This window comes from Thermobia domestica, chromosome 14 (genome assembly GCF_964235325.1).
Source record: "Thermobia domestica chromosome 14, izTheDome1.hap1.1, whole genome shotgun sequence".
In the NCBI taxonomy this organism is placed as follows: domain Eukaryota; kingdom Metazoa; phylum Arthropoda; class Insecta; order Zygentoma; family Lepismatidae; genus Thermobia; species Thermobia domestica.
Window position 1 is genome coordinate 192,367,676 of NC_137467.1, and position 24,155 is coordinate 192,391,830.

Here is a 24,155-nt window from a genome sequence, read left to right on the forward strand (position 1 = left end):
CCGTCTTATTGTGTGTTATAGAAGAAAAATCTCGTCCAGTTCTTTACCAGGAGGTAATGTGCCTAAGATCGATGACACATTCCCGCGCTGGATGGCGATGCTGATACGTTGGAAAAGGAATGCAGTAGCTCGGGGGTCACCAGTTTTGATTGCTATTCGATGACCAACTTCATTAATGAAATTAGATCCTTCGTGACCCCAAGACCCACTGGTTTCTATTGCTACTGTTACAAACCAATATTTGTCCAATAGGTTTGAGTATTTTAGTCTTTTGTCTGATTCTCTGTGAGCGGCGAGGAGACCTGCCAGAATGGGGTAAGTTGGAAGAAGCAAACGTATCGGAACATGTGAAATCCCAGACTAGTGCTTTTCCATTTTTCCACGGTACCAAGGTCATGCCATCAGGCCTTTTATATGTTTATATGTTTGTGATTAATTCTTTTGACAGTGAGTTCTCGGGAACCATAGGCTCTAGAAAGATGCCGTTTTTACTGATCGATTGCAAATTTTGTGTAGATTGTTCAGTTTTAATTAAATATTTTTAAAAAGGCCGTTATTTCCTTATTACTTTTTTTAGGAGTACACTGGAAATTAAAATTTTAAAAAACATCATATCCTACGAGTTATACATTCCAATACCACGCATTTGTATATGGGGTTAGTATATCTCTCCGGCGTTTGTTTCATGGCCAAGTGATAATGACAAACGAAGGATAACCATTTCTCCAGTCTAACAAGTAAGATGAATCTTGCAAGGGTTTGGAGTGTTTTACCCAATGAACACCACATATCACTGACACTATAATTAATTGTATGTGTAATGTATTTGGTTATTACATACTGCATGCAAGAAGAAAGAAAACACTGATCATACATGAATTAAAAACTCCAACCGGGAATAGGCTCAAATCTTGCAAACGGTGCGAGATATTGACAAAAATAGCCGAATAAACTTCCCCTTTATGATACCCCTTGCCTATTTTTATCAAGATGTCCTTTATCTTGTATCTATAAAGGGATATCTACAGATGTTGTGAGGAATTACAAGAGATTCATGCTCATATGTAAATGATGCGCTGTATAGAGGGCGCAGGTTCAGCTAGTATCTTTTAAATGTTCATTTAAATCTTCCTTTTATTTCTGGGTCCGAGACACACTAAAAATCCAGAGTACTTTATACTGATGAATTACTGACATATGCATGTGAATACCTGTGCAATGACACCATAGTTACGTTCTTACACAGATGGTGACATGGTATTTCTACTCCTAATTCTCAATCTATTTCTCTTTCTCTTCACTCTAGTTCACTAATTTCCAATTTTCATCACATTCTCCTGTACTACAGAAAAATAAATCTGGACACCCTACCTTGCTTTCTTTTCAGGATATCCCACTAGGAACACCTGATCCACGCTTTCTTGGCGACTTACAAGTAGTCTGTACTATTGCTTTTTTTTTTTTTTTAAGAATTCCCTATACTTTTATGCTCTACTATTCCCCTCATCAACTGAGACAGATTAGCGGTCCTCCTTAGCCACACGAGACAAATAGGATTCGATTCGATTTTGAGTTTAGCATCCCATTCAACAGTAAGGCTATATGAGATGTGGAATTCGAACCATATAAGCTCCCACCGGAAAGCGAATGAAGATCTCCCACACCAAAGGCGCGTACATTATTCACATAGCCACGAGAGAGCTCGCAGGGCAAATAGGCTAGAGACTAACCCAGCTATATATTATATCGTCTTCTGTCTAAGTGTTTTGTCGGAAGGCATGTTCTAGCTCACTTATCCTAACGTAGCTAAGTGTTGCCACTAATTCATTACAACATTGGTAAGGTGGTCAGTTCCTTTCCCCCTGTAGTTCAAACAGGACAAACTGCAAATTACGAACTTGAGCACAGGGACAGGTTTAGAATTGGGATTAGTGATACCACACATTCAATTATTGATTCATCACACAGGCAGTTCTTTGTACACTTAAATTAATATTGCACCTATATAAACATTCGAATTTTCTAGTGTCATGGAGTCAGAATCTTCAAGGGGAGGGGGGGAGTAAAATATTATATCGCTGAGACTGTTCAACTCCATTGCTGCCCATAGACATGGAAACACCTGGAAAGAAGAAAAGTTAGGATTCCTAATTTTGATAGACAGTACCTTATTTACAGAGATGAAATGACTACACTTGTCGCTCAGTGCAATGTGAAACAAGTACTCAGAAGCCTAACAAAGCATAAAAGTGTGAAGGTATCGTGTCCAACATGATGTATTGGGTATAATAACACCAAATTTTGGACATAATATATTGATCTGAAATTATGCGAAAATGATAAACATTCTTTATTTGAAACCATGGATAGTGAATACTCATTATCAGATCAATGTCAAAGTTATATTTTAATTTCTATTTCCCTACAGTGCAACTAACAGTTCCGTTACATACTCAGATATAAAAGAATTTCTATTATGCGTTGACTCGTTTTCTTTTATGTATCTGTTAATCAACACGCAGATTAATTTATCCACATTCCAACAATCACTTTATTTGACGTCAATTTACACACCTAGCAGTTTCATCATCCATGCGGCGATTCACGGAATGGATAATTCAATGACCGAGGCCTTCTAACAAAACTACGGACAGAAGAGGATATAGAAAGAGTGATTAACGAGTTAACCTAGGAAAGGATACAAGATGTACGAGCCACATCTCTTAGTTTTAGAATACGAATATTACCTATGATCATTAAAAAAAAATATCGTTATTTACGCCTTCTTGTATTAAAGACTAGACAGACATTATCATCAGAAGAACATCCGCTCACCGCATCGTTCATTGCAGATTAAGTCGATTTACGTTACACCTGGGTAAGTTTCATTTCAAGCCATCTGACTGCCCATTGCCTGAATATCATGCATCCGAAGGAGGACAGGTACACCCGAAAAGACAAGTGCTGTGTAGATCTTTAGCTATCCAAAATTCACCCCTTAATCTTTAATCCTGTCCACCCCTTTACATCACAATCTGTTTCCAATTTAAATGTGTTCTGTTTCATTTATACAGCAGCCCAGGTCCCGCACTCATTACTTCTGCTGTATAAGTTTTAGTTTACAAAAATCCGGGAATAACTTGTCAATTCTAAGTCTCCTACATCTTAATTTTACTTTCGTTAATTTGAGCTACAAGAACTGATGAGACCTTGCTGCACAAAGGAGTCAGTATCGCGTGGATCCACCACGGACGTCGATGCGGAAAGTAGTAAAGACGAAGAATGTTTCTACAGTATCTAAAAAAGTAATACAGTTTCGACATATTGCCGAAGTTTGTGTACTGTAACTGTAGGTCTCTACTGTGCGAGCTGTTGTGAGATTATTGATGAGCAAGAGATCTAGTAAGTATAAAGATAGAAGAAATAGTGAAATATAGTGGCCAACTAAGAATTAGCAGTGTTGCACGCTACGCTGCAATTACTTAAAGTTTCCGTCATAATTCTTAATCATTCGACGATTAATTGCGACTGTGTTCCTTGCGCCTGGAGAAATAGAATTATCATATAGCGGAGGCTTCGACTGCACTCGATACGGTTTCATGCTCCTACTCTACAATAATTGAAAGGGATTTTGATTATTAAAGAAAAACTTTGTATTTGAAGACAGGCAAACCCTTACCTTAACAGGTCCCCACAAAACATTTGTACAGAGATCACAGTATGTTGGAGTGGTGAAATTATATCTCTCGAAGCGATGAGGATGGGAATACACATGTGATGTCTCTGAGGCTCCAACCATTTTTCCTCGCATCAAAATCTCGAGCGTTGAGCGTTTGTGCACTAATCGACCATGATAACGGACCAGCTGCGTTGAAAATGACGCATGTCGCTGAAAATAAATAAAATACAATGCATATATAAATATAGGTTCAGAACGAATTCATCACAGTACGGGCAAATAAAGAGTGTGTAACACGAAGTATATCTCCTACATTGATGGTTTGTTCACAGAATTGGACACCTTGTACTATTTAACTAAACACTAGTTTGTAAGTAGCGTCAAAACTTGTAAGGGGACTTCACCTTTCAACTGACTTTCAGTTGTGATGTGCAAGCTCAAATGTTCTACTTCTAAACATAAGAAACTCCTTAACTGTTACATTAGTAAAAACTGGTGGTATTAAGAAACAGTAATTAAGAAACAGTAATTAAAAAGTGGATGCACTTGAGCACTGTCACAATAAAAACACTGACAAGAGTTAGCAATCTGAGCTCGTCACTTCAGAATGAGTTATATCACTGCTTCTCGACTAAACTACAGCAAGATGCGACAAAGTTTTTCACTAGAAGAATGGGTTCGCTTAGCGAAGAGCTTTATGTAGTTCATACGGTAAAATTTACAGTTGAAGCGAAAACAATTCAATGTGAACGAAAAGAAAAGTAAAAATAAAACTTACTGTTAATGAATCTGTGGTTGGTAACTCCAATTTGTCCCACAGAACCTTCCACTTTTGAGGTAGATGGCCTAATTCCGTTTCTAATCTATGGATTTCTTCTAACAAATATGTGAAGGCATCCGGTATACACCTATCTGGTCCATCATACCTATTCATTTGAGAAAGAAAATTTTCATTGTAATGTTTACTAATACATGTATATATCTATTTACTGCTTTAAAGTTTCACAGGACATTAAAGCTGTATAAACTTGGGTAGATAATGCAGAGTGGCCCAAGAAAACGTGAACATTTCAATAATGTAAAATGCACGAATAAATACAACACAAAATACATTTAATGATGAAAATGTGATTTCTTCTGTTTCAGTAAGCAATGGTTTTCCAAATCATATGCTGTACACTCTGCTTCTGAGATGTCCACACAGATATACCATGGAAAGAAATCGCGAACTCTTTAAGTTCTGGGCATCTCGGAGGCCACGAAATATTACCACTACATGACATGGTCCACCTCGAACAAACACATGTTTCGTACCACTCCAATGCTGGCTCAATAGTAAATGGCAAAGCTTTCTCAACGATATCGCACCAGTCTTGAACAAACGTTGCTGCTACAGTCATGCTAATCCTAAATTCAAAATTTCCTGTTTCTCTGTGTCACCCTCTATGAAAGATAACGCACTCCAAGTTTCAATCTGTCCGGTAGATGTCAATTCCTAGAAGAAGTTGGCTACCATCTAACGGCGAGATATATAACTTCTACTACCTTTCTTTCAATAGTAGAAAATGGGATATGGATAGCTACCGTTAAAATCACCTTTACCCGTTAACATAACGGATTGATTCCATTGACGAATTACGAAGAGATAATCGATCTAGTTATCAACTGCAATAAAATAATTCCAAAATTCGCTTCCATTTAAGAGTTATCATGTGGACTAACGGACGGACGGAGTAACTCACTGTTACTCGTTAAAATATTAACGGATTGATTTCAGTAACGACCTCGGCCGAGATAATCGATCTAGCTATATATTGTAAAAACAGAACTGAAAAAAAAATGCTTCCGTTTATGAGATGTGAGTAACGGACGAACATGAGTCACCGTTACTCGTTAAGATATTAAGGAATTAACTCCATTAACGAATTCGTCCAAGACAAATAAACTAGATATCTATTGCAAAAAGACAGAATTCAACAATTTGCTTTCGTTCATGAGTTATTGTGTTGAGTAACGGACAGATCTGAGTCACTGTTGCAAGTTGAGATATTAACAGACTGATTTCATTAACGAATTCGGTCGAGATAATCGTTCTCGCTGTCTAATGCAAAAATAATAATAATTTCATAAATCGCTCCCGTTCAAGAGTTATCGTGTGGAGTAACGGACGGACGAAGGTACAGATGAACTAGCTTTACAATATTGTAAGTTCTACTTGTGTAACCCTAATAATACGGGAGCTGCTGGGAAACTAATGTTCTGCACTTTCCCCTTATAAAAATATAGAAGATTTAAAAAATACCACTATATATATACTTTGAATATGAAGCTTCTCGTTTTGACAAAACAACCAATTAGGATTCTCGAGGGAAAGTCGTTCAATGTTCACCTCTGGCGCGAACGGTCTCTGGTTCAATCCTCAATAATGAAAGACCGTGGTGGATAATACGGTATCCATGGGTTTCCTTCAAAGTTTCAGTTTCCTCACACTTCGCCATTTTTAAATCATCAACATACGATCTTAAACTAAAAGAATAATTTCATTTCATTCGTATATCAAGACTAAAGAAACTGCAATGGTCTTAGAATTCCATCTGTGCTCTCCCTGTGTTACAGGCAACAAGCGTGAAACTGTCCTGAACGGTCATACATGTGTATACATTATGCATACAGAAAACCGTTCGACTGTCCTCGAAAATGTGCATGTGAGAAATGCATCTAAGTATTCTACGTGGCGCGTTAATTTTTATTTTACTCCAGGATCATGCAAAATGAAATTAGTGTAGCAGTAAAATGATGGCCAAACTTCACTTGTATTTGTTGGACACACAATGTCCCTTTTCTGTGAACAGTTCAGCCATAGGCGAGTTGTGGACAATGTCGGTACAATGAACAATGCTTACTATATAACTTTTGGGAGAGACGTGTGTGCATGTTATCATAATTGAAGTTTACAGTCTGTTTCAGCACCAAAGATAAATGAAAAGTGGATTGAGTGGAGTCGCAAGCTCTCGGCAAAAACTGAATTCTAGTCTCACAAACTTGTATTTCGTGATATAAGTATAGGAACATTGACGCAGGAGTAAAAGCTGATGAAATTTTCAATAACTTATTTACGAGTCAACTGAGGCGCATCACTTTCTGAACAATTCTCGTTACTAGTTTTGGAGAACTATATTCTTGGCTCTCAACGATCTTCCCATGATCTATCGGTAATAGAGCATTCTTAACTCAAGAATGAGCCAATGAATTATCTATTGGCCATTATAACTGAGTAACGTCAATTATTGATGGGACTTTCGTTGATATGTAACAGTTATCAATCGGCACAGATTAACGGATAGCGCTCCTCTTCTCAAATCGGCAAAATCTGAGTTTGACTGATTGGATTGGAGTTTAGCATTTCTTTTAACATCAAGGATATGAAATCCGAGTTTGATAATTGGGTTGGAGTTTAGTATCCCGTTTAGCACCGAGGTAATAAAATCCGAGTTTGATGATTGGGTTGGAGTTTTGTATCCCTTTTAGCACCGAGGTAATGAAATCCGAGTTTGATGATTGGATTGGAGTTTAGTATCCCTTTTAGCACCCAGATAATGAAATTCGAGTTTGATGACTGAATTGGAATTTCGCGTGCCTTTCGACCCCGAGGCTATGAAATCCGAGTTAGGTGATTGGATTGAGAGTTTAATGTCCCTTTCAGCACAGAGGCTATAAGACGTGGAGCTAATCTTAACGTGGTATCCGAACCACACGAGCTTCTGCAGGGAATCCAATCCGGATCTCCCGCGCCGGAGACGCGTACGCTACCCATTTACACACATGAAGCTCTAAACTCCGGTGTGAGTTTCAAGTCGGCTATTTTAAATTTTCTTCAAGACAATCAGATCAATGTTGGGATAGTGAATATAGGTATTGGCCAATTTTTTCCCGAAACTTTTCATTTGTACTATTTTCAGTATAGAACACTAGAAATTACGCAATTGTTAGTAATACTGTTAAAAAAGAAATAAGAAACGAAAAATCTACCCACCCCATTGTGACCACCTTCCGGGATGATTTCCTCGTAATTCCATCTGCAGCTTCTGCCTCCTCTTCTTGCTGGGAATCTAATTGGATGACTTCTAAGTCGTAGCTGGGACCATGCGATAGCTCTTCACTCAGATAGTATTCCCAAATGTCTAAGTTCGAAAGATGAGACTGGGGACGCAAAATCTATATAAATCAGAATAAGAACAAACACATGATTAAAATTTCACCGAAAAAACTACAGTGCAACAGAATATCTTGAGAATACAAAACAGCAAATTATTAAATTCAGCAATTATACATTGTCATTGGTTTGTAATTAAAAAAAAAAAAAAAAAAAAAAAAAAAATCTACACTATAACCTCTTACAATGTTCAAATTCCTTTGAAAAGAAGGATCTGAGTACTTCGCTGTTTTGGTTGTGTAGGGATCTATAGTGTACCTAAACATCTTAAAGTACCTAATTTCACTAATTAAGATTTTAGTGTCATAATTTTGAGTAGAGTTTCGATCTATGATATATTTTTGGAAAAGTTAAAGATGTACGTTATTTGTAATTAAATAAATTGAATTGTTGGTATTCCACCTGCATTTTATTTAACGCACTGACTACCTTCTCTTTTATAGTTCTACTATTTTGGGGAAATGTAGTACAATTATTATGATATAATTCTGATACATGTTTACAATCTACGCCTCAATATGAACAAACCTATTTTTAAACAAATCTATTTTAGTGCATGTTCCACTAATCCTGACTTCTGGGGCTGAATACATTGAACGCAAGAACTTTGCTCTCAGAAGTGAAAGCTCTACCGACTACATCACCGAATTTACGTTAGTATCAACATGCACATTATTTCAGACCTGAAATATAATCAATCCCCTACATCAGCTTCCTTCGTTCAATGTAACATGTGGTGTAATGAACCATCAGTTTCAAACCCTAACCATTTTGGCGAAAAACAAGGTATACAACAGCTACATAGGAATATAATGGAGACTTCTTATGCGATTTTTTTTTCCTACAGTAAAGGTATACAGATGTCAATATTAAAACAAGAATTCCACATCATGAAATTTTGTTACTTCCACAGTTTAATTGAAACAAATTAATATTATTTATGATAATTTGAATCGCTAATTTTGACAGTCTCTTTATCTTGTCTTTCATTTCACCCCGAATTGCTACATAAAGAAATCTATGAAGCAAAAATTTTACATATTTTTGGAGGAGTGCTACCAAGGCTGCCCTGTAGGGGCATGGCACACCCTCCAACCTCCTGAACAGTTTTTGTGCCCCTCACTCAAAAGCTGCATTCCAGTTACACGTATTGCTTGAAAAAAATTTTACGAACATTTTGTACATGTATTGTCTGAAAAGAAAAAGTTTTATAAAACTTTGAACATTCGCATTGGTATTGAAAAAGCATAAAAATTGTGGCTCAAAGAATTTAGAGAGAGAGAGAGAAGATGATGAAATTTTATTTGCACTCATGTACCAGAAATATAATTCACAAATTCCTGCATCATTTTTAATGTTAGAATAATTTTAAAATGAGAATAAACATCAGACAATATTTTTAAAAAATCTTATAAGATGAATTATCATACTTAAATCATCACAAATGTATAATTATTGATGGGAAATTTATTAAGTATGTATCATTAAATATATAACAATAAATAATGCATTAAAGCACGAAGTACACTTTGGTATTTATAGCCTTATCCGTATTTCAAGATCAAGAGTTCGATTAAATTAGTTCAGCTATCCACTGAGTAGTAAACCAATGTATACGTTGATGTGCAACTTTATCAGCTATTTTCGTAAACTTATAAGCACCAGACCTGAAATAGCCTTAAATTTCCGAATATTTTTTTAAATCTCATTCTTAGCAAATCAAAATTCCCTGAATCATAGCAGAATTCTCTGACTATTCCCGGTCTTCTCGAATTCCCTAACTTTTCATGGTTTCCCAGTTTGTTGTCACCCTGCTATACGAAGTTATATGCCTTTATATCGAAGTACATTAATAAAGGCGTTCAGATCTGTGCCCTAATGTTGTAAAATTTAAGTTCTACAGGCAGGGCTCATAGTGGTCTGGTCTCTTGTAAATAGTTGAAAAGTGACCAAAAGCACACGAAAAAGTGACCAAAATCTCATCATGCCCCCTTTTTTTCCTTTGTCAATTTCTCCATCACCTCTCTCTTTGTTGTTTTGTTTTATCTTTTCTTCTTTACTTCTTTTTGACCTTCCTCCTTTCTTAGGTTTTCTAAGAATGCTTTGTAGTTACGGTAAGCAGACTTAGCAGAAGTTCTGAGTAAGTGGAACCAGTTCTGGCCTATTTCCGAATTTCTTCATCCCAGACATTATAATTAACTTAGCATTGAGAGTTCTCAAAGCCATGAAATATTCAAATTCATCACCTACTCTTAAGAACATACAAGAAGCATAACACAAGACGAACATGATGAACCACACAAACACACAACGTTGAGCGGAGGGTTAACTATTGCGAGAGAAAACTAAAAGACTATTATGATAGAAGAAAGAATAGACACAAAAGGGTTCTCAACCCCACCTTCAGAGCTTAAGCATCCACCAACCATCCATTGTACTTTAGAAAGAACAAAAGCTGAAGTGAGAATAAAGCTGACGGTTTCACATGTGGCAGCAAGTACTGAAGCTTTCAGAAGAGTAATGAGTAACAAGTTTCTGCCTTTTTCCATTTATTTTTATAATATTTTCCTTAGAAAACTGCCAATGAAAAACATAAATCACACGAAAAAGTCACATTACCTCCCAAAAAAGTAACTTTTAGAGACAAATTTGAAAAAAAAAAGTAACTTTTAGTGACCAACTTGAAAAAACAAGTAACTTTTAGTTAAAAAAGTGACTCGCTATGAGCAATGTACAGGGTTTAAGTTAGCGAATTATGTAAGACTTTCATAAATTTTATTTATAACAAAGTTAATAGTCTGCGTTTTAACATGTGAACATAAAATTCCCTAATGTATTAAATTATTCCTTATCATACAAAAAATCAAGAACAACAAAAACCACTCCATGGTACTACAAAACATTTTCCGATTTTCGCTAAAATGAGGAATGTTCCGGTTTAGGATTAATCCCTGGTACCTGTTATGTAAGGTACCCCAAATCATAACTCCGAATCTATCCCTTTCCTATTTGTACGATACTCAAGTGACAATAACACGTCTGGGCCGTGAATCGTACCTAATCTCCAGTTTATCATGCTTATGCGTTAACCACTACGCAACCCATTACATTTCCTGTACCGTCAAAGTTACATTCTTTCCTATTAATATTGGTACTTATGTGCGATTGGTTATTTCCTTCGCTTTTCCGGACTTTTAGTTTGTTTTACTGGCTTTGTAAAACGCAGGGAAAAGAAACTCCCCGCCCAATTCTCTTAAACTGGGTTTTCAGGTATTTAAACTGAGTGAATCAAAGTTTGCTTTTTGGGTAGAACACTGAATCAAGAAAAGATACAAAATTCAATGATTCTCAAAAGGAAAAAAGAAAAAAGTAATTTATACTGCAATATACTATTAAAAGCATATTTAATATTTGAAAACTATCCTGCAAGTGTCCTAGAAATTCTTGCAGAAAGCTACAAATGGTTTCCTCTACCTAATACGGATTTCATCGGTGTAAATAAGAAACTAAAACTGCATGATTTTCATAGTTGTCTCCAACTAACAGATGATGAAACATATATACAAATATGATGGATGAATTCTTGATGCACTACACGCAGACAAGGGGAACACAATCGATGAACCGAACACAGAAGTCCCCGGCGTACAAAGCTGAGCCTTTTCTGGATGAGCTCGTCCACCAAATACACCCAACTTCATTTCTCAGACGATGAGCTACTTGTCTACCAAATTTCGTTTAGATCCGGCCAGACGTTACCGAGAAATAAAGTACGACATACAAGTCCAGTCAAGCCTGTCTATGGCCGAGCTCAGCCACCAAATATAGCAATCTTTATTCCTTAGACGATGGGCTACTTGTCTTACCAAATTTGGTTTAGATCTGACCAGCAGTGTACATACATGGAATAAAATTATAAGTTCCTGTATGCTTATAACAGGAACTAAAACGATGATCTTTTTAATTCCTTAAACTGGAGAAAAATAAGCACGCGATTTCAATTGCGTGAATAGTATACCCGTAAAAAGGAAACGGCAGTTCATGTATCTGTCAAAACTTTTAACACGTACTTGCACTAAGAATACTCGCTCAAGAACACAAAAATTTAAAAGAAAACACTAATGATACTAGGTAACGCTCGATAAAAACTTAAGATTTACGCTCTATATGACGTGAACTATTCCAATTTTGCAGTTTATAGATTCTGCAGTTTGCAGAAAAATATCCAGACCTATCAACCTGTGCACCTGAAATTACAAGTCACATAACTCAAGTGTATCATATCTGAGTGAGAAAAAGGTTGAACTCCAAGTAAACACATATTCGATTATTGACAAAAATACTGGTTGGTCTTCAAGCAATCGCAAATTCTGTTTTTGGTTTAATGTAAATTTTGTAAAATGTGCAATGTAACGAATCATGTACCTTTTGTTTATGACTGACATATATCATGTCAACAGCGGGTTGACGAAACCATTTCTTGCCTCTATACCGATTTTTAGGACGCTTACAAGTTAATTTTTTAATTATTCTATACTAAAATTGGAAAAGCATATATGGTCTACGAATCTGAACCTTTTTTTCTTTCTTGCTCTTTTTCCAAGCATTTTAAGAATAATATTTAATTACTAGCAATACTATTTAATTAAACAAACAATTAGTATCACCAAAGTATATACTTACCGGATTTTCTGTATCTGGAGTGTACATGAAATTGAAAAATATTGGTGACCGCACATGCTGTTTCTCAATGTAATCGAAAATTGATTGTCCAAGATGAGGACCCGAGTTAGTTCCCGCTAAACGCCCTCCTAAAGACAAGAAAAGAAAAATAGATTAGGAACACAGCGCAGGAAATAAAGCTATCAGCAATTTCACCACCAATTTTACATTCTATATTCTACTGATGTTATCTCGGTATAAAAGTATTTCTTTTTTGCAGAGGCAAACTGGACAACTACTCCTCTCTCTAGAACTTTGTTTTACTTGATGCTGTCCCTAGTTTACTTGACAACTTGTGTTAATGTAGATGACCATTTAGCATTTCTACCTAGTGTTCTGGAGTTATAATTGCTGGACGATTATCCTGACTTTTAGTGAGTTCTTCTAGAGCTCCCTCGTGGCTAAGCGGTTAGCATACGCGCCTTTGGCGTAAGGACCCGGTTCGATTCTCAGTAGGAACTCATGTGGTTCGGAACCCACGTTAAGCTGTAGGTCCACGTCTCATATAGCCTCACAGCTCAAAGGGACGCTAAACTGGAAATCAAATCAAATCAATTAAGTTCTCCTGAGTTCATCTGTGTGAAAGTCGATTTAATACCTTCAATATACAAGCACTGGCTGATTTCTTTGTAAAAAGTACTTCGTCAAGTGTAAAATGGCTTTATTTACCTGAAATACTATAAATAAACGACTAAATAATACGACGATGATAAGTATACTCTCGTTGCTGGCGTTGTTGCGTGGCTACTTGATTGAGTAACGCTCGACATGGCTCTACCGTCTCTGAACCTGATAACATTGAGATCTCTTTAGTATCATCGTTTGAAGTCACTTCTGAGGAATTGTACGATTTCGGATTTTAGCCCTTATTAAATCTAGCCTTTGATATCGACCGAATTTAGGAGCCCACCTAGCTACGTTATCAGTGATAGACAGAACAATAATTTGGTATAGAGCGCACTCAAATCCTACTGCAAATCATTGAAGTATAATATTTTGTTTGTCTCACAGTTACGTCCTTTAGGCTAATGGTTAATGGAAGTGAATGTTCGAGAGAAAATGGTGGAATATATAGAAAACCCGGGAAACACGATATTACCCACCATAAACTCACAAGACCTAGGATCAAACAAAGAAGCTCCAGCACCCGATGTGAGCACTCTACCGCCCACTTATCGTGCGTGTTTGCTTTCGCCTAAAGAGCAAAACTGTGAACTTAAGCGAAGATTTTCTTCATTTCATTGTAGTTGAGAACAGAAGTGCTCGCTCGTTTCAATTTTAGACTTAAACCAAATTTAAAGATTCCTGACCTATCCTTGTCTACAAGCCTCTGACACTTTTAACCCAATTGTTTATGTTTTCAGATCAAATTTGAGAGATTGATTAGTTTCGACCGGCACTTTTAACAAATTTTGCCTCCATCCAGAAACAATGTTAAAGGAATTTGCCAGACCACACAACTTGCAATTAGTAACCCTCTTCTTAGTTTCGATTCAAATTAATTTCTGACAAACCAAAAATTAACAGTTTGGACTTTGGTCTGACCAAATTCAACCTTTTGTTTTGACTACGATTTCAACAGAATTTGGCAGGACCTTCAGTTACTTTTGCTCCAATTTTAATTCAAGTTCCCCACACGCCTTCGGTTCACTCTACATTATACGTTAAAATAATGCTTAGTTAAAACTGTTTATGACTTGAATCATTAGGCTCGTCTACTAGTATCAGACAGCCAGAGTAAGTAGTGACATCTATTAGCGCGAATGTTAAGTATTAGGAATTAGCGTTGCGCACAGACTGATATGTTTTGCTTTTATAATATGGAATCGTATATCGCCATTCCTGGGAAATATGTTCAAATCAATTTCGGGTTTATTTGCCTTTTCTTTATGACCTTGAATAAAGAGTTGAGGAAAATACTCATAAAATGCTTCTTGTGGAGTATTGTGCTATATGGGTCAGAAACATGGACATTACGCAAAAATGATGAAAAACGACTGGAAGCTTTCGAAATGTGGGTGTGGAGAAGAATGGAGAGAATTTGGTGTGGAGAAGAATGGAAAACGAATGAGAGGTGTTAGAAATGGCGAGGGAGAAAAAAAACTATTTTAAATATTAAGAAGAGGAAGAGAAACTGGTTTGAGACATTGGATAAGAAGAAACTATCATAAGAAACGTGCTAGAGGGTGTGGTGGCAGGAAAGAGAGGGAGGGGGTGAAGAAGACTACAATTAATGTTCCAATATAAAAATAAAAAATTCGCATGTGAAGACAAAGGTTAGTGGAAGATAGTGGAGCATGGAAGATTCTCAGTTGTGGGAAGCGACCTGCAAATAATGGCAGAATACCTATGATGATGATGATGATATGCCCTATTTGTTAATTTTAGTTTAAGACGTTTCTGACAAGTGAAAGTTTAAATTTGTTTTAACTTTAGGCTTTTATTGATCAATTCTCGACTCCGGTCCCCACAAAACCTCTAATTCTGTTGTTAAATTCTTCTTGAGACATTTGTTCAACATGTACCATCCTTGCAATGATTTTTTTTTTTTTAATAAATTTCTATCTAACACCGCAGTAGAGAAATTAAAGTTCAACTAGATTTCGCATTTAGGTGTTGACCAAATTTGGCCTTGACAGATCTCACGTAAATTTGGAAAGTCAACCACCAAAGTATCAATAATAAATAATTTCACTTCCAATCCGTCAGGCTACCATGAAAAAATACAAAATCAAATTATGTCGGCATTCGTTAAAATCTGACCTTAAAGACAGAATCTCGTCTCTGAACCTCTATGATTATTTGTTGTTCAGATGCTCAGGGTCAAAGATTTGTCTCAGAAACCACCGAAATAAACTATGATATAATCACTTTACCCCCACCAAGTTTCTGATTTGTTCACTCTCTATCACCTTAAAGTTATATTATTTTCGAATGTTACCGTTATTTCGATTTTAACTCACACACGTAAAATTCTATACAAGTGTTCAATTTTAGCATCAATATCTTCTAATGCTATTCTTTTGTTAAAAGTCTTCCCTTCGTTTCTGACTACCACGAAAAAATGAACCTATAATAATTACACAGGTAAATAGTGGTATGAATATGTTCTGCGAGCTCCTCCGTGGCTAAGCGGTTAGCGTACGCGCCTTTGGCGTGGGAGACCCGGGTTCGATTCCCGGCGGGAGCTCATGTGGTTCGGATTCCACGTTAATCAGTAGGTCCACGTCTCATATAGCCTCGTTGCTGAAAGGGACGCTAAACTAAAATCAACTCAACTCAACTCAATATGTTCTGCATAAAGCTGAAAGTATGTTTGTCCGCAATATAAATTCACACCAACGAATATTGTACACTGAATTTTAAAAAACAGTTAGCACCAGGGTCGATTTGGGCTTTAATTATTCGGTATGTTACTTTTATTAACATGCGTGTCTTATGAGCCAAGGGGAGTACTTCAAATATATATCTATTAAAATGCTACAGTTCCAATTAAGAGCGACCGAGCTCTAACCTATAACCTTAGCTTTCAAACCTTTGATTTACGATTATTTGTGATTTCACGTTTATAACAAAGACAAATATTTTTAAAAGAGTGTACTTTAAATAAATTACCTAAAGAAATATTTTTCAGAAAATTTTTATCCTTTTAAATTATTGTTCAAAGGCCTTTGCCTTTAATAAGCCTTCTCCGAAATAAATGCAATTGAATTGTGCTGCCATCTTTGGAGCTCTTTAAAACTACGTGTATATGTTGGTAACTAATCCTTTCGACAATGAGATCTCGGAAACTACAGGCTCTAGAAAGATGACGTTTTCACTGATCGATTGCAAATTTCATGTAGATTGTCCAGTTCTAATTGAATATTTAAAAAACATGGCCACTATTTCTTTATTACATTTTTACGGGTACATTGGAAGTGTTGAAATTATTAAAAAAAAAAAAAAAAAAAAAAAAAGCATCACATCCTAAGCATTATAAATTCCAACACCACACTGTTGTATACAGGGGTTGTATATGTCTCAGGCGTTTGTTTCATGGCCAAATAATAATGGAAAAGGAAGGATAACCATTTCTCCAGTCTAAGATGAACAAGGTTTGCCCAAGTGGGCCCAGCCCAAAAAAACCCACCGGGTTTTTTCGGGTTGGACCCACCTGAAAAAACCCACCTTAAAACCCACCTGGGTTTTTGAGCTTTTTGTTAATATATTATTGATACAACTAAGGTGATCATATTGAAAGTGATTTTTATCAGATTTTGGACTTTCCTTGGGCGAATTGAATGCTTTCACGTTATAGTATGCAACAACATTCAACAAAAGACCTTTATAAAGTTCTGAATGCACTGAATGAATAATAATAATAATAAAAAAAAACTTACCTTAGCTTGAGATAATTAAGTAACAAATTAATGTATGGATTATGCTTATAGCCTATTTGAAGGGAAAAAAATGCAATTTTATACTTTAGAAAATACTTTCCGTGAATAGTGTGCTCGCCAACTCGGCGACGCCGAGGGACGCTGTCCCTCATACGTTTAACGCGTTTAAAGCCATAGACGCCAGTATTACCAGTAAACATGTAGTGCATTAGTAAAACTATTAGTATTATTTCTTACCTTTGATGGTAACGCAAGTATTCTTCAGTAAAATTTAGTTTTCCAACAACAGTTTAGTGCAGTTATTTGTAGGTACTCTTCAAATAAGCATTCTGTAGAATCAGCACCAACAAAAGCGTAAAAATTCATCAAATTTAAAAAACTCGATGCTCAGAGTTCCGAACTACGTACAGCTTACTATTTCAAGTACTGAATTCGAACTTTCGTACTAGTGGAAGTTTCGATGTACAGTAAAGGGAGCTGTATTTTCGAGGGAGGAGGGAAAGAAAACACGTCCCGAAAGAAGTTCTCGGGAAATTCCCCCAATTGAACGCACAAAGCATAGGAACTGAATACTTCAACAATAAAACTATTTATTTTATGCTGGAAAATATTTAATTTCATTTAAGATTCTGAAACATCCTAACTATATATAAAACTACATGAGCTGACAAATTATTGAGCACTTCCTGTAGGGCTACAATGATTAAATTTGGCATGATGGTAGCTTTCCGGTACTAACCGACAGAAAAATTGCCAAAAGTGAATATTCTTAATTTTTAGGGGTCTAAAGAGGGGATGAAAAATGTCCCCATGTTATTTAAATGGACCTTTTTTGGACCTATAATCTCATGTTTTAGGTACGTAGAATTGGAATAAAAACTTGAAATTCGGTACTTGTACGTTTTCTTAGCAGTACCTAAGTAAATCAGTAAAAATTTAAAAATCCAACTTTAGAATGGTTTTATAGGGAACTGAAAAATTTTTCCCATGTTATTTATGTGGAACACCTTTTACACCCCCAAATTATTGAGCACTTCCTGTAGGGCTACAATGGTTAAATTTGACATCATTGTAGCTTTTCGGGACAAACCCACAGGAAAATTGCCAAAAGTGAATATTTTTAATTTTGAGGGGGTCTAAAGATTGGATGAAGAATTTCCCTATGTTATTTAAATGGGCCTTTTTTGGACATAATCTCATGTTTTAGGTACTTAGAATTGGAATAAAAACTTGAAAATCAGTATGGTTGTATGTTTTCGCTAGCGTTACGAAGTGAATCATCAGAAATAAAATTTTCTGACCGTAGAGTAGTTTTATGGGGAAATGAAAAAACTTTTCCATGTTATTTATATGAGTCGTCTTCTACACTCCAAAATGCTTAGGCACTTCTGGTAGGATTAGAAAGATGAAATTTTGGCATGAATGTAGTCTTCCACGACTAACCGACAGAAAAATTGCCAAAAGTGAATATTTTTAATTTTGAGGGGGTCTAAACATTGGATGAAGAATTTCCCCATGTTATTTAAATGGACCTTTTTTTAAACTTATAATCTCATGTTTTAGGTACTTAGAATTGGAATAAAATCTTGAAATTCGGTATGCTTGTATGTTTTCGTAAGCGTTACCTAACTGAAACATCAGAAATAAAAAATCCCAACCGTAGAGTGGTTTTATGGGGAACTGAAAAATCCTTCCCATGTTATTTATATGGGACGTCTTTTACACCCCAAAATGTTTAGGCCCTTCCAGCATGATTAGAATGATGAAATTTGGCATGATTATAGCATTCCAGGACTAACCGACAGGAAAACAGCCAAAAGTGAATATTTTAAATATTTTTAGGGGTTTAAAGGGTGATGAAGAAATTCCCTTGTTGTTTAAATGGGCGTTTTCTTGGGACTCAAAAACTTATCTTTTAAATAGTTGAAATAGGAAAAGAAATGATACAATTGTGGGTTCAAGAGATGCGAGGCCGTAGGCCGAGTGAAGACATTGTATTGGGGGCGATGCCCTTGGGTGGGCAGATTCAGGAAATATGAAGAGTAAGTTCACGAAATTCACTGTTGATGCAAAGGGCAATAGATAAGAAATGTGAGGCCGTAGGCCAAGCAAACTCGGGGACCTGGGGGCAGAGCCCCCAGCTAGCCAAAAGCTAGTTTATTTTATAAAATATGAATTATATCTTTCTTAGTGGTCTTAAATTAATTTTCTGGAAAGATCTCTTGCAACAAGTGCTCGGGAAATTCCCGAACTGAACGCACAAGGTATCGAAAGTGAACTTCAACAATAAAAACCATTTATTTTACGCTGTTAAATTAATATATTTGGTGTTCATATTTGACAAACGTCACTGAGGCTTCTGGGACGATTCAATCTGCATTTGTTCGTTCGTCTGCTTGTACCACACATACTACAGGGAATCACTTCCGGTCTTTTAAGTGTAAAGTTTCAGAGTACAAGCACGAGACATACTAAATTTCCTGTATAGATTTTGGTGGCATACCAACGTAAAATTTCAAAATGGTGACAATTTATTTTTTTCAAAATAGCGGGTATGCACGCTACAAAGCACAATTTTCGGTCTTTTAAGTCGAAATTTTTAGAGTAGAAGCACGAGATACTCTAAATTAGCTGTATATATTTTGGCGAATATCCAACATAAAATTTCAAAATGACGGCAATTTTTTCAAAACAGCAGTGATTAGAAAATTCTTGCAAGTTGTGACAATGATAATCTTGAAATATAAATCACATTTTAACACTTTTACCCCAAAGACATTGAAATATTTTGATAAAACCCAATTAAACCCGAAAAAAACCAATAAAACCCGAAAATACCCGAAAAAACCCATATGGGCCCAGGTGGGTTGGGCTTTTTCAGAAAAACCCGGGTTTTTTCAAACCCTGAAGATGAACCTTTTTTTTTTTGGTGGGGGGGGGAGTGTTTTGCCCAATGACCACCATATGTAACTGACATTACAATAATTATGTATGTAATGTATTTGCTTATTACATACTGCTGCAAGAAGAAGGAAAACACTGGTCATACATGAATTAGAAACTCCAACCGGAAGCAGGCTCAAATCTTGCAAACGGTGCGATATATTGAGAAAAATAATCGAAAAAAGTCTCCCCTTTATGATACCCCTTGGCTTATTTTAATGAATACGTCTTTCACTTGTGTCTGTAAAGGGACATGTACAGATGTTGTAAGGAATGATAAGGAGATTTATGCTCATATGCGAATGATGCGCTGTGTAGAGAGCGCAGGTTCAGCTAGTATATATATATATATGTATAGCGAGAGAGAGAGAGAGGGGCCAGAATAGAGTACCTCACGAACTCCTGAAATCAGGCAAATGAAACTTGGTATATGAACTCTTTATTAAAAGTAAACTGACACACGTTCCAGAGTTTTTGATTTTTCTATCTTATATTCATAAAATGGCAGAAGTGAGCAAAAGCCTGAACCGTTTAAAGTGACTTTTTGAACATAGCACTTGGGTTGACTAGAGTTTCAATCATTGGACTTTAATTGAAATGTGTATCTTAACTGGACAAGGGAGTTTCCATTTCTTCGCAAAAAATAACAGCTGAACCATTTGATATGACTTTTTGAGCAAAGCACTTGGGTCAAGCTGAATATCATTCCATTTTCATTCAAATGTATGCCCCAATAAGGGTCGGGAAAGGCTTCAAATATTTTTCCCTGAATATTTTTGCGATAAGTTGGCTAGCGGAAACCGGCATTTCTAGGATAGAAACAACAGCTTATGTAGCACTTCACATTCGGTACTATCGAATGAGACTGGGGAAAGCTCGGAAGAGCAGTACTAGAATCGAGACAGTACACCGTTTTGGCGGCTCGTAGCCGAGATAAGAGACATGAAATGAAGGTTTGATCCGAATTACTAGGAAAGAACAAAAATGGATTCCGGGGTAGGACAGACATTACGAACAGGACGTGGAGAATTTTACCTTGGCCATTTCACTGTCACTAAAACGATGGTCTGCCGTCGAAAGATGTACTCTTTGCCCTGATCTCTCAAGAAGGTAGTGCAGCCACCAATCTCTCGATGTTCAAAATCGTACACTGGACCTACTCCTTCCACTCCAGCTCAACTTATTCGGCTGCAGATCTCCAACAGTCACAATGTGAATTCACTAGAGCCCTAAGTCATAGACTGAACATCTCCCCTGATCCTACACATATTAAAGAGTCCCTACGCATTCCGTTAAGAGGATACAAAATCAGAGGTTTATGGAGGAAAATCTATCTATTTAAATGCTATATTCACAAAAAAAGCGCCTGAGCTACAACTTATAAAATTGGATATCAAACCTTTGATTTACGGTTATTTGTAATTTCTCACGTTTAACAGAGATAAATGTTTTATATATGTGTAGTTTAAATAAATTATTTAAATAGAACTTTTTCATAAAGTTTATTTTTTAAATTATTGTTCAAAGCCTTTGTATTTTAATAATCCTTTTCCAAGATCATTGCAAGTGAACTGTGCTGCCATCTTTGGAGTTTTTTTAAACTATACGTTTGTGGACCTTTATATGTTTGTGGCTAATCCTTTCGACAATGAGATCTCGGAAACTATAGGTTCTAGAAAGATGGCGTTTTCACTGATCGATTGCAATTTTATGTAGATTGTTCAGTTCTAATTGAATATTTTTTTTTTTAAAAAAAGGCCATTATTTCTTTATTGCATTTTTACGGGTACACTGGAAGTGTTGAAATTAGAAAACAAACTAAAGCATCATATCCTACGCATTATACATTCCAACATTACATAATTGTATACAGGGGTTGCGTACCTCTGAGGCGTTTTTTTCATGGCCAAATGATAATGAAGAACGAAGGATAACTATTTCTCCACTCTAAGTTAAATCTTTATTATTTGGAGTGTTTTGCCCAATGAACATATATCACTGACATTATAATTAATTATGTGTGTAATGTATTTGCTTATTACATACTGCATGCAAGAAGAAAGAAAACACTGACCATACAAGAATTAAAAACTCCAACCGGAAGTAGGCTTAAATCTTGCAAACAGTGCGAGATATTGAAAAAGTAATCGAAAAAATCTCCCCTTTATGGTATCTCTTGCCAATTTTTATCAAGACGTCTTTCAGTTGTGTCTGTTAAGCAATATGTACAGATGTGAAGAATAACAAGGATATTCATGCTAATATGTGAATGATGCGCTTTGTAGAGAGCGCAGGTTCAGCTAGTCCAAGCTAAAAAAAAAAAAAAAAAAAAAAAAAAACAGCCATGGTAATGAAAGTTATGGCCAGAACATGAAAATAATCTGGTGTAACTACGAGTGGAAAAAGGGGGCTGAGTTTCCCTGTTTTATTAAAGACTGTGTAACAGTCATACATAATGATTACAACTGTTATGTAAGAAAATACATGAATTTCTCCGCTTCAGTTGTCTGTAGTCCACTCGCTAAGTAAGTTTATGATCAGCTTTAAGACAATGCCGAAAAGGCATGTACGTTGTATATTCACAGAAAAAAGAAATACGAGACACAAGTTCGAGTTATGGGCAGCTGCCGATGTCCGTGTCCGTGATTCATTAAATATCCATTTTAGAGACTGTACATAAGCTGTTCATACGGGAACACAATCTTTAGTATTTAAAAAAAAAAAAAAAAAAAAAAAAATGTCTCTACCAATGACTATTGGTGATTGTCGATAATCTATTCGTAATTTGATCAATACAGAATTAATTTTCTCAAGAATCTGCATCCCTCCATAATAGATTCTTCCCGCGCGAAGAGAGAGTATTTCTTTCAACTAGTATAATTTTTGTTGTCAAATTCTGAGGTCATGAACTTTTAAAATGAAATGAAATATTTAAGTTTTACGTCCCACGTTTATGCCGGTTAGGCTAAAGGAGACGGTGATGATGAAAGATGAGTGAAAATGGTGGAATGAAGAAAGTAGGAGGAAACGGGAGAACCCCGAGAAAACCCACAAGCACGGTGTTTGTCCACCACAAAGTCCACACGGCGCGAGCTGGGATCGACCCAAGAACCCCAAGCACCTGAGGTGAACGTTTTACCACTGTGCCACCGCGCCCCCTCATGAACTTTTAGTGTTTTAGTAGATCTATTCTATGTAATCAAGGAAACAATAACAAGAAAATTTATATAAAGAAGTGAACTTATTATCTGAAGAACAGATAAGAATATTGTGCGCACAATGATTTGCCGATTGAGAAAGAATCAAAGTGTCCGTTAAAACTGTCGTGGAACAGATTAAGATAGTGACGTATTAGGTAGGCATGTTTATTTCTATGATTTCAGTGCAAACTCACTGCAATCGAACTAAGAAATCATGTTCACCTGGATAAACTCCTTCGTCATCCGATCCAGTGTCCATGCCTTTATGGTGAGACGATAAGGACCCTCTCTTATCCTCCGCTGCAGCTATCCCACACTCAGCTCTTTCCAATTCAGAATCCAAAAGGAATGTTCGAAATCTGCAGGAAACATAATGATATGCTAGGAATCGCAGGTAGTAGTCATTGAATTCGAACGCCAGAGGAAACTGCTTGTGAATCTGAAAATAAAATTAGTATCTGATATTAGTGTTCGTACAGAAATTACTCGAACTCTCTAAATTAACTTGAAGAAACACTAAATTAAAACTACTCGAAAACAAAAAACTAGCTTGAAGTACAAGATATGTATCCTACATAAATGCGTAATATGAATATCTCAATATATATACACAAATAACAAGTGTTAAAACTTAGATCTTTGAAATAATAAATAAAATAAAACATTTAGATGCTGTAGAAAGAAAAAAATCGTAGTTTTTGGTTTAGTATGTGGCAATTCGTTTCGGAAAGATTAATTTCAAAATTAGAGCCCTTCTCTCTGGCATCTCTCTGGTTTTGGCGAAGGAAGGGGATTTTACAAAATCTGACTTTGATTTTTTTTTTTTCTCATGAAAAAGTCTTCAAAAAGTTAATTGTGTAAAATTGCATTTGATTATGTTAGTAGTGTGGTAGATCATTACTCAAATTCTACTCGTTTGCTTCTACTACGCTAGTAAACTCCCACTGTTTTCCTTCAAACTTCTCCCACTATTTTGCTATGTACAGCACCACTAGTAATAAAATATTATATGAAAA

General features: G+C 36.1%; 1 protein-coding gene across 3 annotated transcripts in view; it reads right to left on the reverse strand.

Annotated features, from left to right (window-relative positions):
- Positions 1-24,155, reverse strand: part of Sbf (SET domain binding factor) — a 211,026-nt gene that overhangs the window by 31,434 nt on the left and 155,437 nt on the right. For all 3 annotated transcript variants that reach the window (XM_081739289.1, XM_081739287.1, XM_081739288.1), the window contains 5 exons: positions 23,362-23,578; positions 12,576-12,703; positions 7,713-7,894; positions 4,458-4,605; positions 3,680-3,889 (listed from right to left, as the gene is read on the reverse strand). In XM_081739289.1, coding sequence (XP_081595415.1) covers positions 3,680-3,889; positions 4,458-4,605; positions 7,713-7,894; positions 12,576-12,703; positions 23,362-23,578 — 885 coding nt within the window. The remainder of the gene's footprint in view (positions 1-3,679; positions 3,890-4,457; positions 4,606-7,712; positions 7,895-12,575; positions 12,704-23,361; positions 23,579-24,155) is intronic.